Raw genomic sequence first — 22819 nt, 5'->3', positions numbered from 1 at the left:
AGAATTGCAAGGAGATTTGAGGACAAACCCGATTCTCATGTCAATATCGAAGTAACACAACCCTTGGATAACACTAGAACAGGACAAACAATCAAAAGCATCAAACCATTTGTATTTTATAGAAAAAAAGCAGTGTAATACATAAAAATTATGACACCAGAGACTAAGATAGGGCCGATGGGTCCTCCTAAATATATACCTAGATATATAAAATAAATTAAAAGAATAAATAAATTAAAATAATAAAATTAATTAAAAGAAAGTCTTCAGCATTTACCAGATTTAGTGTTTCCTAATTTCTGACTCTTGTCACACCTCACTGGCACATAACCATCATGGAATACGATTTGCATGAAACGAAAAATTATTAGCTTTATTAACTTCAAAAAATAAATAAGAAGCTCACTAAAAATTTAAAAATAATCAACTTAGATTTTTAACACAAAGAAAAATATTTTAAAATAAAATATGTACATAATAATCGTTCTAATAACTAAATAAAAATAAACAAAAACCTTGTTTAACCTATCACACTTATTTTATGTTCTAATATATACACACAATTTAGCTTAATACCTACCTAAACGTATTTATCTATCTACAATATTATTTTAACTACTACCAACACTTGATCACTTTGACGTCGGTGCCGAACCGAAACACTTATATTAATTTAGATTTGTTTTGTTGGTAATGTAATTTTTTGTATATGTCATAAAATTATATTATTATTTTTGTATTGTTTTTCCTCCTTTTTCGAAGTCGGTTAATAAAATAACAACTTTTCATATAGCATTATTAAGTTATTCAGTGTATATAGACGCTTATGATGGAATGCTCCAATTACATGTTTGACATTCATTAATTTTATTCTTGGATTTGAAGAAATATGTTGCCGTAGCTTATGAAACACTTTCAGAAACTTACAGTGATGCTCTTCCGTTACATTAACAATTATCGAGTTTGGTTTTAATGATAAATTCATTTAAATGATACATTCATAGCAATTAAGTCTTCCTGTGCATATAGTGGGTTGAGCTAGATGTAGAACATTAGGAATCCAAACCGTAAGAAATTATTATTCTAGATATCTACCGACGCCAGCCAACAAAGTGAATGCATATTGCATAATGAATATTGTTGTAAAGAGAAAATAGTAATAGCGAGTAACAGAAGTCACTCTCCTATATGATAACGCTGGGACTGCAAGAGTTGTGAAGCATTCACTGTTGTAGCTCCAATGTGGGAAGTTCTGTTGCACCCAGTGTATCTACCAGACATAGCACCTTCTAATTATCACTTGTTCAGATTGACGTAGCATGGTTTGGCTGACATAGGGTTACGAAATTACGAAAAAGAACGAAAATGGTTGAGCGGATGATTGAATTGCTGCCAAATACAAAAATGTCTTTTTAAAGTGAAAAAAATTATTAGAATAATAAGCACCTAATAATTAATTACCTTAAAGTTTCCTTTTTACCACCGAGGGTTTATATGGATTGGACCAACCAGTGACCAACTTAGAGACCATCTCAGAAGACACTCGATCTCGGTCCTTGTCGGATCTTGTACTGTTGTCTATAAAGACCTTTATAATTACAATTACAAATATAAAGTACATCCATGCCCCAGCAGTATTCGAACCCGCGACTATCACAACTGTAGGAGGGCCGTCCTACTGTTGGATTGTCACCTTGACCACTGCGCCAACCAAGCCGGCTAGTAATAAAAATATATGAAATTAACTTCTACCGATAAATATAATTTGTATGTCAAAAATATTAAAACTGTACTGTGGCATTAAAAATAATTCCAATATTTATTCTGCAATTATTTGTTTTTATAATGTGAATATTTCTTAACATATTTAGGAACTACTGCTTTTGTTGAATTGATTATTAATAAATTGAAACAAATCCTTATTTATAAGGTGATATACATGTTTTTCCTTCAAAAATATATCAACATCTTGATAGAGGTCAGCCACAACGCTTTCAGTGATGTTATCGTTTTCAATGTCACGAAGTAATTTCCGTTTTTTGTTTAAATCCCTCAAAGTTTCGTAACATTGTTCCAGAGCCTCTCCAGTGAAGGTTTCCGAACATATAAAACTCCAGGCCTTGTCGAACTTTTTCTGATAACATTTCTTTAGTTTCTTATGATTTTTGATTACTGTCGACGCGGATAAGTCGAGCAAGCTCTGTAACACGGTGTCTTCGTTATTTTCGTCATCATTAGATTCTGATAGAATTTTTCGCTTGGATCTAGATCTTGGAAATATTTTAGGTTTGATAATATCCGTTTTTTTGTTTAAGTTGTTTTCCTCTGGATCTTCGTTGGTTTCATCATGGATGGTTATCGGTTTAGTCGTTAGGCATTCGCCCAAATGTGGACGTATGGTATCTGTTAAACAACTCTGTGTTTTTTGTATTTTTTCTAATGTTTTGATCTTCTCAATAACGGGTTTCAATTGACTGTCATCGGACTCTGCTAAATCCAGCGGCATGTCAACCAGAGTGAGCAAATATACCAGAACCTGGTTAGGAATTTCTTTGCCTAGTTGGGTGCAGATGCTTTTTAATGTTTTCTCATAATCAGCTTTTTTTCGATCGCTGTTGTTGTAATCATATATAAGCTTATAAGTGTTGTCGATGACATACTGTCGATTATGGAAGATTTTTTGGAGAAATATGGTCACCAAGGACTTTGTATCTTCCATGAAATTTAAGTAAACTTATTGACAATTACTTTGACATAAATAGTTAATTGTTGTATATGACATATAGGGAAATATTATTGTAAATTTGTCCTAATTATCAAGGTATGCACTTGTAATGTATTTAATGTAATGTAATGACATTTAAATTAATGTAGACTTTATGATGCTATTAATTATTAATTTTAAGGGATTTACAAAAAAATTCATAATGTTTTTTTTGTAAACACTGTCATATCGAAATCATGATCAGGAGGGTCGTAGTATGGTGGTAAAACATCCCTTTTGTATATTGGGGTGCAACAAGGATTGAACACAGACACTTTGCGTTATACTCGTTATAGGTTCTAGTGGCAGAGATATCGCGCTTTATCACTTTAGAGATGTTGTATGTAATAACGTTAATGGCACTCAATGCTTTGTTTTGAAACCCTTGAATGATAGCTATGTTAAACTTGTCAGCAGTATTGATTCATTCAAATTTGTTATCTAAAAGTAACTTATAGATTAGCCAATAGATTTTAAGTAGTCTAAGTCCAAGTTATTTTCCTTTAGCAAGACCATAAGTTAGGCGTCGGTCCAGTTGCATGCATATTCAGCACTCTCTGCCTGTGGGCATGTTCGTACAAGGTAAATGTTACCTTGAGTAGATTATATTTAATTAGCTTTAACATAAGTTTTCAGCTACATTTGAGTTTTATTAAAGTGTGTTCCATAGTAGTGATTTTTGTGATTGGCAAATCAGTTGTATACAGAATATAAAATATTAAACTCAGTACACTGCCTTGTAGAACTTACGAATATATTAGATCATTGTATTATTTATCTTGTTTTATAATGAACTGTTTATCTGAACTACATTATTTCAGTAACTGAAAGTGGACACGGGAGATGCTAATTTACTTTAACTTCCAGCCTCGTGTGCTACACTTTTATATAATAAATATCCTCTAGATTTACAGTTTCTCAAAAAATCTGAAGTTTATATAGGTAGTAAGTTTGTAAAGCGGTGGGTATCTTTTCTTCTGGGTTTGAGAATCATAATTTTCCATCGATTTTACTAATACTAGGAAAATTCTATGTTATTTCTAATGTTACATTAAATAAAAGTATTAATAATTTTGTACACTCTTCTGAAAGTCCCTGTAAACATTTTCACGCTATTTGATTATATCCGAGACCGTTTTCAGGGTTAACTTATTTCATTATTATTTATTTAACTTCCTTAATGGTACTTTTTGGGGGGTATATCCATTTTAAATTGAGAATATAAATTCGATAGTTTTATTTTCTCTTTTTCTAAATAGTACAGCTCCTTTAAGCTTTATTAAGTTTTCTCTTGTGTTCCTGCGTTCTTATTTGTTGTCATTGCTTTCCTAACTTCTTTGTTCTACAATTTCCTGGTGAATTATGGGTTCTATGTAGTTTTCTTATTAAGGTATTTCACTGTTAGGAGTCGCATACCACATACTATTGTGTATTTTCTGTTATTTTTGCTGCTTTTTAATTATTTAAAGAAATTATTCAATGTTGCTTTTTTCTAAGTGACCAGTATTACATTTTGTATTTTTTTGTTTATTATTATTTATAGGTATATTATTTATTGTATAGGTTTAGGTATTTTGGTAATAATTAAAAGAAAAGTAATTTTGTCATTGGTGAGTGATCAGATAATAATTCAAAGCATGATTCTGATCTTCAGTTTTGTTGTTTTAATATTTTTCATAATATAAAAGTCTATAGCATCGAGTTTAGTACCAGAGATATATATAGTGATGTATTATTTGCCCTTTGTTCTTATCTTTTCTTGATATATTGATATATTTTCCTATATACATTAAATGTTTAACAATTTAGCATTTTCTGGCAATAAATCTATACGTATTAAAGAAAGCTAGGTAATGTTGTTCTGCTTTATATTTGTGATTAGATGGGCAATAAATGGCATGAATTATTATTGGCGTCCATGACAGTTACATTGGTTACTGGTCTTCTTAGCATTTCCCACTTATTTGATATACTATGTATTGATGTATAATTATGGCTATACATACCTTCATACGCTTTATCACCTGGGTGTTTTATATGAATTTATATTTGGGAATTGGCAGATTAAGTAAGTTTTCACGGATTTTACAACATGTGGGTGAGCCTTATTGTATATTATGCATTTTTATTGATAGGGTCTAATAATCATAAAATTTTTTTGTAATATTTTAAAGTCTTCTCTTTATTAACTAGAGTTTATCTGAACTGGACCTACTGCTTAACATGGACTCCGAAATGGCGATTTTTGGCAAATTAAATTCATCCAAAGAGATCATCCCAAAAAAACATACGGTTTTACCCAGCCTAGTATTGGTATATACTTTAGATTTTTACTCTGGCTTTGTGGCCAATCACAAACATAAATTTATAGCTCTAACAGGACTCGAATTCGCGACTATCACGGCAGTATGTCCTGTCACGTGACCACTGGCCAGTCCTTATTTTTAATTAAATTGATATTCTCCTAGATTATTTTTTTTAATTAAATGATAATCTCCTAGACCAACCTAACGAATTTATTTAGAACAATTTATGTTTCATTATGAACACATATTTACCATAAAAATACTCCACGATAGTAGTGTAGAGTTTCCTGTAAAATGTCATATGTAAAATTTGGATATCTGTCAATAACATAAGCTGAAAGTATCAGTGAATTTGCAAATTTGTTGGAGATCTCGGGCAGAAAAATGTAGAATTTGCTTCTTGAAGATGGATACCTTGAATACAGTTGTAAACATTTGCTTGAATAAAATTTCAAGATTATAAAAACCTTCAAAACTCATTTTTATTCCCTACACATACAATTATTGATAAGAAGTATGATTGGTAATTATTTTTGGAACTACTTTCACGTAATATGGATATATTTTTTCTGAATGGTTGCGTTCACTTAGCCGAGTTGATGGGTGTCTGTCTAACCGAATTTATCACGTTTTTATTGGATTTTATTTTGACCTTTAGAGCATCACATTAAACCGGTGGAGTTCTATTGTTGTATACTTAATAATTCTTGTAAAAGTACTTGTCTGGGCTCGTCTATAATATATTTTTATTGCACGTAAACAGTATTATGTCAGCTAATGTATTTTTTGTCGAATAATAGAAGGTATATTAAAAAATATATTAAACAGAAAATGGTGAACTGAAAATAGATATTTTTTATTTTTTAATTTAATTATCGTTCCTATTATGTTTATTTGATACTCGTGGTTCTCTTTGGTAATAAATTGAAACAGTTCAAAATAAGTGCACATCCTAAGGGAATCGTAATTTTAGAGCGTCCATTTTGCCGTGTTGTAATTAAATTGTAAAGTACCCTTTTAATTAAAAGGAGATTAGGTAGTATTGTGGCGAAGCATTATCTACAACACGTTATGGTTAGGGCCAATTTATTAGACTAATTTTATATTGTTAATTACTGTTAAAACCATCGGGTGTATTTTATAGTGTTAGATTTTCACTGAAATTTCATCAATTTTATAGTTTTCCTTGCTTTTGCGGTTAGGTGTGGTAATTATTCCATATTTCTGATAAAAACGCTCTTTAGTACTTAACAATGTTTTATTGACATTAGAGTCATTAAGCGAAGTTAAAATGTTTTATAAATTGTGGTCAGTTGTTTTGAATAAAACTAAATCCAACATTTCTTTATTAAGGTAACTGTGAGGAAATCAGTTGAGAAGCTATAGATAAATCTGTGAATGACTCGTCCGTGAAATATTCTAGTTTAGAGGCATAGATTTGGGATATTTTTCAAGTGAAATTAAAAAATACTATCTATTTCATTATATGTTTGAAAAATACACAAAGAAAGAAAAGTTGCGAAAATAAAATTCAAAAAATATAGGCTGATGAAGTCTGTAACTTTTTGTTTTTTGGTTGAAGATGTTTGTCCGAAAAAATGGTATGTTCTCATAACAGGATTGCAACTTTTTTAGTAACCTGAAAGCAAAAAGCTTTTAATCTAGAGAAATTATGTTAGAAATTAAATTATTATATTATTAAAAAATGTTTTGTCACCAAATTATAGCTGTTCGAGAAAACTAGAGACTTTTTAACATTTCCAAATATTTTTAAAATACTAAAAAAATGTGTTATAGTTTTACATTATTCGATAGTATGTATTTGTAAGGCTCACGCCAGATTTCAAGTAAATCGATTCAGTAGAACCTTAAATATAATGTCAACCCCTTCGAAAAAACATTTCTGGTTATCTATTTTATAGTTATTTTTTCGAGAAACTAACTTAGTGTCAACCAATCAACTATTGGTAAAATAAAGCTATTTACTTTGCTAAATTTTTATTTCGTGACTAGTTTCTCATTCGAGAATTCGAAACTTAAATAATAGATATTTAGAAACCGCGGAAATAATTGTAAACGCAGGTAAAAATGATTAGAAAAATTCAGATATTGTCGAAGTTTATACAAAGCAAAATACCACTAGCATCAGTTTACATAGAAATTGCGAGTTGCTGTTCTGTAGTTTTAAAGTTATTAAATAAATGATGCTCCCTAAATCTCCAATCATATTTTAAATTTATTAATCCTATTTCGTAACAAAAATAAATTATTTTAATGATTACTACTACCATGCCTAACATTTTAAACGTTTTTTAGTGTTAAAAATCAAAGTTTAATTATGTTTTACTTACATTTGCTCAACTTTCTAACTATTACACCAAAGAAACAGTTGCCTACAATGTTTCTACTCTTTCTAATAAAAAAAAGAATTTTGAAAATCGATCTATAAATGACGGAGAAATCGGTAAGCATTCATTACAAAACAAATATATACAGCCGAACATAGAACCTCCTCCTCTTTACTTAAGCTACTTTTTTACTTTTTACTCCTTTTACATTAAGCGTACTCACCAGACATGGGTCCTTCTGATTACCACTTTTTTTAAAATACATTATCAATTATTTTAAAATAAATGAAGTAGAAATCATAGATAACATTTTATAGATTAAGGTATCAAGCTGTGTGCACTAGAATGTTAAAGATCAGGTATTTTGTATTTACAGTGATAAATTACGGATAAAAAATGGATCTTGTTATGTCTGACCATCCATGATATGTACAGGGTGTTTTTAAGCAGTAGTTTAGAAAATAATAGCAGGAATAAATAAACAATATATAATTGTAATTGAGTAATCTAAAATTGTCAGACCTCAACATAGTTGAACTGTTACCAGACGTTTGTAGTCTGCTCTTTTGTTAGTGAGGAGAATTGCAGATGTTCTAAAATATTATAGTTCAAGACTTTATGGACAAATAAATATTGTGTACATGTTAGTTGTTCATATTATTTTGTCCATCCTCTGTTTAGTGTCTGTTTTTATATATTTTAGTGTTAAACTAAATAGTTTGATATTGAATTTGAATGATGAATGATGTTAAATAAATTGAATGTTTGAAATTGTGAGAATATTTTTGAACTCATATTTACTATACAGAAATATATATAATAGAAGTTCAGACGTAAAGGTCAAGTTAAAATCCAATAAAAACGTGTTAAATTCAGTTAGACGACCGCCGATCAATTCGACTAAGTGAACACGAGCGCACACAAAAAGGACCCATATCAAATAAGCTGGCGCCTTCATCGTTCCGGAAAACAAAACAAAAGGAACAGTGTCGATTTTGGTTTTTGTTTAACGGCGTTGGGTTTTTTTTTGTATAGGGAGTATCGGTCCCTGTTACCATCAGAATGGAACAAGTTCGAGGGCAGATGAATTATGGTTGTTGTATTGAAATTTACATTGTATTGTTGCTGATAAAAACAAAAATCGATAGGAATGACACTAGTTCAGTAATTTTTTATGGTTTTTTAAATTTATTTATATATGTTGTTACTAATTTTTACAACCTACCCTCAATTTGTTTTTACATTTACTTAAAACTAGTTTTTTTTATCAGTCCATACATAGTCTCCACACAGGAAAAGTATTTGTTACAAGTTCAAATGTTTTTGAGTCTCTTGAGTCTGCGTCTTGCTCAAGTTATCTTATACATTGTTATCCAAGATTTGTTATACCTCGGTGTTCACCCTCGGTGAGAGATAAATTAGTATTTATGTTAAATGTGTTTATAAAATTCTTATTTTATTGTATTCTTATATATTGTAAATTCTTAATATTTTCGGTTTCTCTGGCAGGCCAGTGTTTCACATTTTTATTGCCACTGCCACTATGATTTGACTCCAAGAAAAGGTAATTGTCAGATGCAGTATAGTTTCAGAGTAGGTGTGGCCTACATACCACCTTAAATAGTGCGAACCAAGAGGTTTGCAGGCATCCAAACTTGCCGAAAAAGCGACCCTTTCAAGTATATATCGTCAATGCGGTCTTCTCTCAAAAAACAAATCTTCGCAGGAGTCCCGCAAGGTGCTCCACTAGCTTCAGCCCTGTTCAACTTTTACATGGCTGATTTCCCACTCCCCAAACATTCACACACAGCATTTTGTTCAGATGATACAACTTTTTTCACAACCTGTTACAGTCCTGACGCCATCCGTGACAGAGTCCAAGTGCAACTCAACCAGGCGATTACGCGTTACAAATTCTGGCGGCTGCAGATAAACCCGAGCAAAACTCAGTCTATTCTCCTCCAAATCGAAAAATTTTCTATCCATTGGCTCCAGAAGATATCATATCTTGGTCTCTGGTTCGACCGTAGGTTCCAATAGTCAGCTCATACAGTACGCTATTTGCAAAGGCAATGGCGTGTACAGCCTACTGTTTCCACTCCTACGTAGAAAAAGAAAACTCCCAATCCCCCAGAAAGCTACACTGTATAAGTCGGTCCAGTCTATCTCTGATGGAGCACTGGAACGTCCTTGAAAGAATTTGCAATACTCCAAGTATTTCAGTCTTAAAAAGTCCGCGCATTACTCAATGCCTCATGGTTTATGAGGAATGTAAACACTGACCTCGAGTCAGGCATCCAGTTCGTGTAAAAGTTTCACGAACATGTTCAGTGTAAGGTTCTACCTTGGTGCCTAATCCCTACCCATCCACAAACCCATGTAGTTAAACCAATTACGATCCCAGTCGTACCCCGAGGTCTCTGTCGCCTGCAAAAATCTCTATCTCGAATCCGAAGCGACATCAGCAAAAGACCATTTCGTTCCAGCTGGTCAATCTGGTAAAAGAAAAAAAGAATGTCTGCAGACATTCACGATTAGTTATTATTCAAGTTAAGTTTATAAAATAAGATTGATCCGAAGATAGTTCGGGTATTTTACAGTATTGTATTGTAAATGTATACATAAGTATAATATAAGTAATTAAGAAACAGTTTACTTTTTTTAAAGGAAGATAAAGAATACTCAGGAACTAATTAACGTCAGTTTCGTGAATCACTGACGTCTTTAAGTCGTTCTTATTTATTGACTTGAACCAGCGCTCCGAAAATTATTCAGTGAATTATACTAAGTAATTCAACACTCGGTATTTAATGAGAGTGTATCTGTGCGAATTTTGGCTACCCGAATAACAGTCGGAAACCAAAAGTATCGGTGTTTTATTGTGATTCTGTTTTAAAACAATTATTTTTTAATATTGATGTGTTCATTCCAGTTTTTCAGCAAGATTCATCCTAAGATAGGTATATAGTGTTAGCGTTGTTGCTATATAATATGGTAAAATTATTGCTTACCAACTTAAAGTTAAATTGTCCTTAACTTTTAACATAGTGATATTCCACTTGTGGTACATGTGGTCGAAAGTAAATAAAATATCGGTCGTAATAAAATTGCTTACGGTACACCAGCTTAATTTCTCTTATTGTTAGAGGGACCTCCCTCTTATTTGAACCTAACATTCTGGCTTAATCGTAAGAGAGTACGACTTCAGTACATTTTCTGGAGCTCATGGAGTAAATACGCTTGGGTCAGTCCGAAAAATATAGTTGAACAGATCTTTTTCCTTCATAGGCCTTTTTCAATCATATATGTGATTATAAGCAAAATGATGTGCAGTTATTAAGTTATTGTGACCATAGAAGTTTTTAAATACCTTAACTATTGTCGATAGCAATGAAATATAATTTTACTTCACTTTCAACTATCTTCCAGTCATATGGGATATGTTTTGGTCGGAATGCTGTATTAACAATTGATATAATTCCCTTTGTTAGTATATAGTGCAACACTTGTTCGGTTATGAACATAGTCCGGCGCTTTTTTGAGGTTGATGTTAGGTTTTATGACTTTGGGCTTCTTCTAGTGTGATTCAACGGGTCAATTTTCTCACTCATTGATTGGTAAACTATGTTCAGCTTTGCTTTCATTTGCTTTAAATGCTTAGTCTAGATATTCGGACAACATTTCAGTTTTTTTTTGGTTGTTGCATGTCCAATTTGTATCAAGGTTCTTATGTGGATTCTGCAAATATCCAGAGAGGCTTTCCAGAGTGACTAGTTATCTTTCCAGTAGTTTTTCAGCTATCATTTCCTTAATTTCTTTGTGAAAAATGTTCCTTTTCATTTCTGAATTTCTCTTTCAAGCAGCATTTCGGTGTATCCATGAATTTTTTTATTGTTTTAACTGGTACACGTTTTATTAACAATTAAGTTATTTGAAGCAGCAGTCTTTTGCACCTCTGACTAGTTACACTTACATTTATCAAAAGAATAGCAGCCGTGGTATGGATTTCCCGTTTTGTATATCAACGTTAGAACAGGTGTATTGAAGTTTAGAGAGATTATATATAATAATAAAATGTATTTATGATATTTAGAGCACTAATTCATCCTACAGTCTTAATTGTATCATTTGTTTTATTTATAAGACGACCTAAAGAAGGCAGATGCGATTCTCCCGGATCGTCTTCAGTATAAACGTTCTTTTGAATTGTTTATATATGTCTGTCTACACCGGTTTACAAATCGATATACAAGAAGGGTTATTTTAATTTTTTGTGAGTACACTGAACATAAAACCAATATATGTATAATTAAGCAACTAAAACTATCTTTTTTTTTCATGATATATATGAGTTTGGCCAGTGAACTCATAACTCATGATCTTGATTTTTAGATTTTTTCTCCCAATATAAAAAAGTATATTCGTGTGCTCATAAGACGCAATGATGAGCTTCAAAAGTGACACAGAGTGCGATCTGAAAAATCGGAGACTAAAATTATATGTTAGTGTGATCAATATCGTCATAATAAGTCATAATAAGAAATTATTTTTACAAACTTCATCTGAAGCCATTAAAAAAGTTTTGCCGTTAATTGCTGATAGTAGAGAGTCAAAATAATGGTCTAACTAAGTCCGATCGACATTTGATAATCACACCAATGTGGGCTTTGCAATCGTATGTCAGATGTCTCTGAACTTCGTCCATGATCTTTTTTACATATTGTCATTCGTGATCCACTTTTTATCGCCCGTAATCATTCGTTTCAAACATGACTCGATAAAATGTTTCACTGTAAAACCCAAGATCTTGTTGATATCCACTCTTATGTCTATGGCCCAATATTGCCTTATTGCCAATATTTTGTTCCCTAGCGATGTCGCGGAATTTCATGGATTTTGTCACCCACTGTTCTGCGAGAATCGATGAGGATGAACTGAATAAAAGTAAAAAAGGTAAAAACAATTTTCGCCAAAACTGCTGCAAAACGAGATTCCGATTTTTTTTAATAATAAAAATCCAAATTCTGTTACACTTACTTTGATATAATAGAAGAATGTATAGAGAAAGCTCACACAAAATTTCAACTATATTGGTTCTGTAGATCTTGAGATGTCATGTCAATCCTCCTATGTTGAAAATTATTTTGTGAAATCTCCATTTACGATGTGCAATACCTTTTGTCTGAGTAAAGGGATGATGCTACTATTATATCTAAAATGTTTTACGGACTGTCGTGATCTTTTAAACGTGCTGTAACATAACTTCATTAAATAAATATTATATATTTTATACAAGTATTAGCAAGTATCATTAGAGATATGCGACTTGGAATTTATCTGTTAGGAAAACCCGACATAACTTTTTCCGATATCTAATATAAGAGGTCAATTGAAAAGTTCCCGGTCTGACATATAGATGCCGCTACTAAAATTAAATCCATATGTTTTTTAGTTAGCTCTAATCCTCAAAGGATGCGTATATTTGTTGTGAAAAAATAAATAAAAAGGAATTTCGCATATTGATAAAATATTGCTTTTTGAACGAAAAAAAATACACTTAAAGCAAAAACTTGACTTGATGCCGACTTTCCAGACACTGCCCCAGGAAAATCAACCATCAAGGATTGGTATGCTAAGTTTAGACGTGGTGAAATGAGCACCGAAGACTGTGAACGCAGTGGACGCTCAAAAGAGGTTGTCACTAATGAAAGCATTTAAAAAATCCACAAAATGATTTTGAATTACCATAAATTGAAATTGAATGAAATATCAGACACTCTAAAGATATCAACTGAACGTGTACATCAAATCATTCACGAATATTTGGGTATGAGAAAGTATGAGCTCTGTGCAAAGTGGGTGTCACGCGAGCTCACTTTTGACCAAAAACAAAGGCGAGTTGATAATTCGGAGTAGTGTTTAAAGATGATCAGACGTAATAAACTCGAATTTTTGCGTGGATATGTGACAATGGATGAAACATGGCTTCATCATTTCATTCCGAAGTCCAATCGGCAGACAACCGAGTGGACTGCACACGATGAACACGTTCCAAAACGTGGTTGAAAGTGGGGAAACGCAACAGTCGGCTGGCAAGGTTATGGCATCTATATTTTGGGATGCGCATGGTTTAATTTTCATTGACTGCCTTGAAAAAGGAAGGACATCAACAGCGTCTGTTACATAGCGTTATCGGACCGTTTGAAGGACGAAATCGCCGAAAAACGGCCGCATTTGAAGAAAAAGAAAGCGCAGCTTCACCAAGACAATGCACCGTGTCACAAGTCAGTGAAAACGATGGCAAAAATCAATGAATTGGGTTTCGAGTTGCTTCCTCATCCACCGTATTTTAGATCTGGCCCCCAGCCACTATTTCCTGTTCTCAGAAAAGGACAAATCGTACTACAAAAATGGTATCGAAAATTTAAAGGGTCGCTATTATCCGTGTATCACCTTTGAAGGGAATTATGTTGAATAAAAGAAAATAATTTTGCCAAAAAAAATGTGTTTGACTATGGTAGGCCGGGGACTTTTCAATTGACCTGTTATATTGCTAGAAAGCTTGATTTTTTCTGGGTTATTGCACTCTGTGTTGCTTATTATTTTTTTGTAAAACAATGATTCGAAAATATATTTAATAATAGTTAACCGAACTCTTGAACCGTGCAATTCAATTTTGTTTAACTTCGAATAACGATTTTCAGCCTGAATGAACAAATAAAACCAAATGAAGACTGAAGTTATTATTCTTTTCAAAATGTGCTATAGGCATGTGAGATGCATATTAGTTCAACTTGTCTCCTTTTGTTATTTTTTCATCAACATTATAAAATGAAAACATAATCATATTTAAATTCACCAATCTGCACAAACAAAAACTCCTTGATAGAAGTAATAAAATGTTTCCTTGAGTTTCAACATTCTTGAAAGTAATACTCTTACATTATTTGACTCATTTCAACGGAATTATTTAGTGCGATTTTCATATACTATAACCCGAAAAAAGTTATGCACCTAGTGAATGCGAGAAAATGCAGTCTCATGAATGGGAATGACCAGACAGCAGACAGACGTCGACGGCACGACGTCTACGAAAATTGTTTTTGTTTCTGTCAGTGTGCCGACCGCCACTAATATTTGATAAAGGTTTGCGGAATAGTTCCTGCTCAGAGCGTTGACCGTCTCGCCGTTCCTGCTCGGCGAACGTCCTCTACCTGCAGTCAGTCGCCTGATTAAACATCCAGAAACTCGAATTATGCGGTTTTTGACGGGAAACTAAATAACGACAAATTAAGTTGAAACGCCTAGTGAATGTAAATACAAAACAAAGGAGCAAAATATTATTCAATGATAATGTATTTATTATGTCCTGCGACTGATATGATGCTGATTGTTCTGAAAAGTCGGGTTTATGTTTGGTTTGAGGGGTGACGGCTGTGTTTAAACAGTTTCATTTATGTTAATATATTATATTATTACTAATATATATTATTACTAGTCCTTGCCGACTAACTTAGTCTTTGTCTCTACAGTGACTTAAAACTAGCTATTTGTCTAGAAATACCCATTTCTTTTTTTTGGTAGATTTCCATCACTTGTCCGGTTATTAAGCCATAGCTTGGTGCTTTCTTTGGATTAATGTCACTTCTTATAACTTTGGAGATATATTTTGGTGTAACAAATTTAATCGGTTTGAAGATTTTTGCATTCACAGATCGGTACATTATTTTCAAGCTCAGTTTCATTCATAAAGATTTGTTCTAAATAATCGGCGAATGCGTGAACTTTGTTTTGATTGGTGCATGCCCAATTTTCCCCTAGTTCTCTTATAGGCCTTGCCCTCTGTTAGATCTCGCAGATAGTTATTTATGGATTCATTTTTAATATCCAATATTTCTTATTTTAAATTTTGTGTTGCATTGTTTAACTTTATTTTATTTTCATGTGTTCTGTTTTGTTGTCATTTTGCGTAGTTTTCGTTTTTCAGCTACCATTTGCTTCATTTTGTTTAGATAATTAATTATTTTAGTTTTCTTCTAAATTTCAGGGGTATTATTCCAAGCAGCCTGTTAAATGTCCACAATAAATTTTTCTGTTTCTAAGTTTAATTGTTCAGTTGTACCAATTAAGGTGAAGCAATTACAGCTTAATTCAATTGCCGAGTTTTTTTTTCGTTAGTCTTTCCCAGTTAGCATATTTGTTAGTGTTGGATTTTGTTATTTTTTATAGCGTTTTCACTTAGAGGCATAACTACTGGGAAGTGATGATCTGAGCTTAGGTCAATAGTTCTAGATATCTTTCTGGCTACGAAAAAAAATCTACTAGTGTTTTATTTGGATCAATCTGCCTGTGAGTTGTCTTTCCTGTTAATATGTAGTTACATTCTAGTCCTGCAGCTAGTTTCTGCGACACATTACCTTTAACTGTTGTTATTCTAGATCCCCGTCCCCCTATTTTTAACATTGAAGTCGGCAGCAATTATAAACTTCTTCTCCTAAGTGGTTTAGTACGTTCATATTTGCAACTAATATAATTCTATACCTACCTAAATCAATTGCTACTGTTATAACTTGATTTGCTGTTAATCTGAGTCCTGTTTTACTTCATAGTGGGAATTTTTGTCATTTCTGCTAGTTGAAGCATAATGCATGATATAATAATTTCTCCCTGTTTGTCTATTTTTACTAAGAATATTAATAACAATACATTGATTGTAGCTTCCGTTTGTTTGTTTCCATAAGCTACCTTTTATTTGTTACTTATTTTACATCAATATATTATTAATTACAATTATCAGAATCTATTGCGATATTTTATCAGGTAAATAATCTTATTATCACATTTACAAGAATCATATGTTACAATTAATGTAACTAAAATAATATAATTGTTTTTAAACATGGATGAACATGGGACTTGACATGAGCTTTGAATACAGTCCTCGGCGGAAAACCTTCCAACAATAATTAATTGGTCAATAGTCAATCAACTTGGAGACCATTTCAGGACACGCCTGGCCTTACTCATTCTAGTTACTGGTATATATGGTTATTCGTTTCTTGCCCAGTTTTAGAGACATTTATTCTAAGACTACCTTGAGACATTTACAATTATAATCATAAACAAAAAGTACATCCATGCCTTCTGGCATTTGAATCCGCGACTATCGCAGTGGTAGGAGGACCATTCTGTTACTTTAACTATTAAACGTTTCAGTATCACCCAATAATATTACCAATTGTTCTTTAAAAATATGTATAATTTTATCGAGGAATTTTTATTATTAGGACGAAAAGTGGGTTTCAAGTATTAACAACTTTAAGAAAAGTTTTATGGAGAAATCACTGAATTTGTTTGAATTACCCTTATTTGTATCTATGACAGATACAAAAATCTCGTATACAAATACAGATAAAAAAATACTTAATCTCATTTACAAATACAATTTACAAAAATTTATATATTTAATATTTCGGCGAGGCTACACGGAACCATTACCTTTACCATAAAAAGAAAAAATAATGCGATCTGAAACCTAAAAAATACTAAATAACAGTAAACTAGATTATATATAGTATGTAACAGGTCAAGTCCCCGGCCTACCATAATAAAACACATTTTTTTGGCAAAATTATTTTTTTTTATTCAACATAATTCCCTTCAAGGGTGGTACACTGATTATAACGACCCTCCAACTTTTCGATACCATTTTTGTAGTACGATTTGTCCTTTGCTTTAAAATAGGCCTCAGTTTCGGCGATCACCTCTTCATATGACGAAAATTTCTTCGCAGCGAGCATTCTTTTGAAATTTGAGAACAGGAAATAGTCGTTTGGGGCTAGATCTGGAGAATACAGTGGATGAAGATACACTTCGAAGCCCAATGGATTTTGGCCATCGTTTTCAGTAACTTGTGACACGGTGCATTGTCTTGGTGAAGCAACACTTTCTTTTTCTTCAAATGCGGCCGTTTTTTGGCGATTTCGTCCTTCAAACTGACGCTATGTAATAGTCGCTGTTGATGGTCCTTCCTTTTTCAAAGTAGTCGATGAAAATTATTCCATGCGCATCCCAAAATACAGACGCCATAACCTTGCCAGACAACTGTTGCATTTTTCACGCTTTATGGCGGGTTCATCGTGTGCAGTCCATTCGGATGACTATCGATTGGATTTCGGAGTGAAATGATGGAGCCATGTTTCATCCATTGTCACATATCGACGCAAAAATTCGGGTTTATTACGCTTAATCACATTCAAACACTGCTCCGAATCATCAACTCGTCGTTGTTTTTGGTCAAAAGTGAGCTCTCGCGACACCCACTTTGCACAGAGCTTTCTGATACCCAATATATTCATGAATGATATCATGTACACGTTCAGTTCATATCTTTAGAGTATCTTCTATTTCATTCAGTTTCAATTTACGTTTTTTTTTAAATATTTTGGTCGATGACAACCTCTTTTGGGTGTCCACTGCGTTCATCGTCTTCGGTGCTCATTTCACCACGTCTAAACTTAGCATACCAATCCTTAATGATTGATTTTCCTGGGGCAGTGTCCGGAAACTCGGCATCAAGCCAAGTTTTTGCTTCAACTATATTTTTTGACTTCAAAAAGCAATATTTTATCAACACGCGAAATTCCTTTTTATCCATTTTTTTCACACAAACAAAAGCTTCATTCAAAATGCTATAATTTACAAACTAATGATCCGACAGCTGTCAAATTTATACACGCATCTTCTGAGGGATAGGGCTAACTAAAAACATATAGAGTTAATTTTAGTAGCGCCATCTATGTGTTAGGCCGGCGACTTTTCAATAAGTTTTTGTTTTAAACTTACATGTCTGATAGCTTATATATATATATATATATATATATATATATATATATATATATATATATATATATATATATATATTTATTAAGCAGTTCTGTGTTTTAAAACTGTATTTGTTCATCTGTTTTAGTGTTTTTAAAGGACATTCTAAAATTGATAATTGGTTAAAAAGAACAAAGCTTAGCAATGCTATTAGCTGTGAAGCTGATGAGCTGTGCATAAGTTAAGATGTTTTCTTCTTCAAGAAAGTAAATTTGTCATGAGAAATATAATGACGATTTTAACAAATTTGGTTTTACATTTGTAATGGAAAATAATAGAGTTGTTCACGATTGTCTGGTAAGAGGGTTGCTATACAACCTTTTTCAGAACGATTTGTCATTTGGACACAACTTGTGTTTACAGTGACCTGAAAATTTAGTAATAATTTGGCGAAAGCGTAAAAACATGCTCGTGAGAATTGGTGCAAAGAAATACAATCGCTAAGCATCAAAAAACCGTGTATAACTTATATATTATAACATAAATAAACTCAATATATATAATGTATTTTAAAATATAAATAATAACCCTTGTGTGTAATTTTAAATTATCAAACAGTTTCAGAGAAAACTGCAATATCACCTGCTCACTCACTATATTTTTCTTGCACAAAATATTAATGGAAACTATTATCTGGCAAATTCAAAGGAATAAACGTTCTTAAGAAACATTGGTCTACCCGGAAAATATCATGGGATATAGCCTAATTAATTTCTATTAAATTAAAACTTCTTAATAAATTATACCACCAACTTGTAGCAAAATGATGAAAGTAATGATTGAATTTACAGATATTGATATTTGTAGAATTACAAACTAAAGAAAATACCTCAAAAAGTTTTCAATCTTCAAAAGATTTACATAAATAAACGAACCATAGATATTATCTTTAATTATCTAATTGTTATATGGTGAGTTATCTGATTCTACAATGTTTTTTCATTGAAATTAATTCGTATTTATAAAATATTAAAATTTTATTAAATATATGTGTTGACATTTACAGATATGTTTCAGATTTGACTGGACATATAAAAATATTTGTGGCACATAAAATGTAAAATGTTTTAGTTATCCAATTGATTTTTATATTCGGAAGCTCTCATTTCAACATTTGCCATCAGAAATTAAAATAATGCTAAAACAATTTGTTAAAATACAGTGTATCAAAAAGTAAGAAAATATTTTTTGCATAAGAAAAAGCTATATTTATATATTTATTTGCTCAAAGATAAAATATGGTGTGTTAAACTAGCATACTTATAAATATTTTAAAATTTTTAACTGTATAAATTTAGGTATGCAAGGACCGAAAGAAGTTGTATTAAAATCAACATATAAATTGGACGGATTAAAAAAAAACTTAAGAATAAAAACGGAAGAATAGGCGGCGCAGGAGGAGAATTCCTATATTAAGATATAAAAGATTGTTCGTAATCCACTTGTGATAACGAACACGTCAGTATATGAATTAACTTTAAAAAAAGGAGGAATATTTAATTTCACTTTCTAATAATTGAAATTTAATTTCAAAATATTATATAATAGTAATAAATTAATTTGTAATTAAAACTGTACTAAGATATCTAATAAAAGATGTATTAAAGGAATCAAAAGATAGCTATAATTCATTCAATAATAGCCAAAGAGCTTTAAAAATATTATTACAAGTTTCTAAACATTATATGCGCGGATATGGATTTTCAACATTAATCAATGTAAGAGTTAGAAAGAAGGCCGAGATTTTTAAAAATGTACCTAGTGAAATGGAAGTGGTATAATTTCTAAGATCAAGTAAAACAGATGAAATTTGGTGATATTGGTGATAATTCGAATATTCATTGTTTTCTTAGAATTAATTAATCAGTAAACATTTTGTTGTATCTGTAGTACTTATAATTTTTATTTTACAATTATTATCAACTTTTTTAGACGATTTATTTATAGATATATAACGTTGTATCTTCGTAGTAAGAATGGATCTTTAGAGACTATCCACGAATCGAACCATTTTTTATATCTTCATTAGAAGTGGAGCGCTGTTCAGACAGCACAATGACCTTGGAACAAGTAGTAATCACAAGATGCAAGGTCTGGATAATACGGTGGTGGAATCGCACTTCCCATTTTAAGGTTTCCAGGTATGTTTTAACCAGTTTACCAATATGTGATTAAGCGTTGTCATGTTGTTGTGTCTCTGCTCTTATTCGGGCGCATTTTTCGCGCAGTGCTCAGCTCAGTATCAATTTTAGTCGATAGCGACCCCCATTGATGGTTTTGTTAGGTTTTAACAGCTCATAGTATTGTTTCCCTGTTCGGAACACTCTGTCAGTGAAGCTTCAATATTAAGATGGTTATAAATGTATCCAATAGGATTTAAGAAAGAGTTATCACCATCTATTGTAAATATTTTAAAATTAATTTATAGGCCTACACTTTTATTAATTGAACTTTATCACGACACGTTATATTAGATTTATTAGTATTCTATTGGGAGGGGGAAGAGTGTTGACAGGAGGTGAGATAGACTTTTCAGTAGTGAGAGTGAGTGAAGTTGTAATGACCAATTAAAACTCTGTTTATGCATGCTTGTACGTGCCTGTTGATTTGAGGGGACATTGGAATGGCGAAGCCTAACTTCTTGGGACCCACAGCTTGTTGTCTTCCTCGAGAAGATCTCAGTGGGATCGTTGATTCTGTTGTCTATTGAGATTTAGTGTTTGCTTGCGATGCCTTTTTAGTTTAAAAGTAAAGTAAGTGTTATAGCGGTGTGACTAGAGGTAAGGTTTTCTCTGTCAGCTATGGGGCGAAGTAAGGATATGTTGAGGAACTTTTTATATTGTTAAAATATCATGACCGCTACAAAATAAATTAAAATATTTTTATTCGTATTTCTTATAGATTTTATATTATTTTCGTATTTTTTATTCATAATAATATATAAATAATGATAATATAAATACTATTTGATATTTCAAACAATTTTTTGTCAATAATATAATTTTAAATGGGATTAAACTGAAATTTTTATTCAACAGATTATATATAATATATGTAAATCATATCCTTTTTAATCAGCATTAATGAACATTTTTCAATTTCAATAATTCAATAAAGTTTAATATCAAAATTCGTCTAAAATTGACAATTTAAATTCTAGTGATTTTCTCATCCACCAAACAAGCAACACTTAGTTATTATTACCATTTATCCACTTTGTTCTGGTTTTCTATCTGTTTCTTATACCTGCCTTCAGGCAACTTTCAACTTCAGTTGAAAGTACTTATTTGTCTGTTTTTTTTTTCGATTCTCTGGAGGAACACTGTTATAATTGTCAGTTTTCAAATATCTCAATTTAATTCATTTAAAAAAAAAATACTTATTTTGAATTATTTTTTGAGATGTTTTTTGATTTGATTATTTACCTCACATAAAAGTAAGAGTAAATTTAAATTCCAATTAAGAATAGCTTCTACATTTCCTTCCTGTACTTATGTATGAGAATATAAAATATTTTCTTAAGTTTATTATTGTTTAGTTTTAAAAACATTTTGGACTAAAGCAAGATCCGTTGGACAATAAACCTTCACATTCCGGAATACAACATTTTTGTTTTTTCTTAGCATTTACATATTAGCATTTTTTACAGTATATGATATAAAAGTAACGTTAAAAAACAAATTTGGTTCATATTATACCTAAAAATAGAAAAGAAACAAATATAATCAAAAATTGTCCTACAAAATTTCAGACCAACCAGACATGTTCTAGTCTGGAACCTAAAGTAATAAATATGTCTTCTAATAGTCTATCCAAAGTAGCAGTGAACATACGTTATATAAATTTATGACGTCAAAACGTCGCAATGCTGCCGCATCAACTCGGAGTTTTAGTTCATTTTGACTTTGACATAACAAAATTCTAGTCTAAATAAAATAATGAAACAAAAATTTTATAAACATTATAGTACATCTAACGCTTATATTATCGAATAATTTAAACTACAGTTAATTATATAGCCACAATAGTTTATTGGTTAAAGTTGTTTTATTATATTTACATTAAACTCTTCCTCACCCTCCGTGAGGGAGTGTTATAGTCGTGTTTTTTATGTAGTGGTATCCCTTGGAGGCCAAGTAATGTATTTTACTTTCTTTAGAGAGCATATTTACCTTTTTACGTTTAGTTTTTGTTTCCTTCGATGGTGTGGTTCCTTGACAAGTCATTTTGATATTACTGTTTTTTTTGTTTCTTCTGTGATACACCTTTAAATTAATCACTGAATCATATTAAATTTTCCTGAATCTGAATCTTTCCTTTTGGAAATTTTCAGGATTTAATCATAATCTCACATTCAGAAAATTTTAATTCAAGTGAATAACTAAGTTGATTTCCAATCTATCTAACATTTGTTCACGATTTCATCATCTTGCCATAAGTGACCCAATGTCCCATTCTGCAATATCCAAGTCTCATATAAATACACACATTGAAATAATAAATCTTCCTTGATTTTA

General features: G+C 31.6%; 2 protein-coding genes across 3 annotated transcripts in view; one reads left to right on the top strand and one right to left on the bottom strand.

Moving 5' to 3' along the window:
- Positions 1 to 22819, top strand: part of Ypel (Yippee-like) — a 229224-nt gene that overhangs the window by 14478 nt on the left and 191927 nt on the right. The gene's annotated exons all lie outside the window — the stretch shown is intronic.
- On the bottom strand, positions 1620 to 5044 carry LOC143199436 (uncharacterized). The gene has a single exon (XM_076409259.1). It carries the CDS (start codon positions 2717 to 2719, stop codon positions 1868 to 1870), a length of 852 nt encoding a protein of 283 aa, XP_076265374.1. The 5' UTR covers positions 2720 to 5044; the 3' UTR covers positions 1620 to 1867.

Source organism: Rhynchophorus ferrugineus, unplaced genomic scaffold, assembly GCF_030347505.1.
Source record: "Rhynchophorus ferrugineus isolate W39M unplaced genomic scaffold, kcgeb_rfMv2 rfM1, whole genome shotgun sequence".
NCBI classification, from domain to species: domain Eukaryota; kingdom Metazoa; phylum Arthropoda; class Insecta; order Coleoptera; family Curculionidae; genus Rhynchophorus; species Rhynchophorus ferrugineus.
Note: the sequence above shows the minus strand (reverse complement) of the source record. Positions and strands in the feature narration are given on the sequence as shown.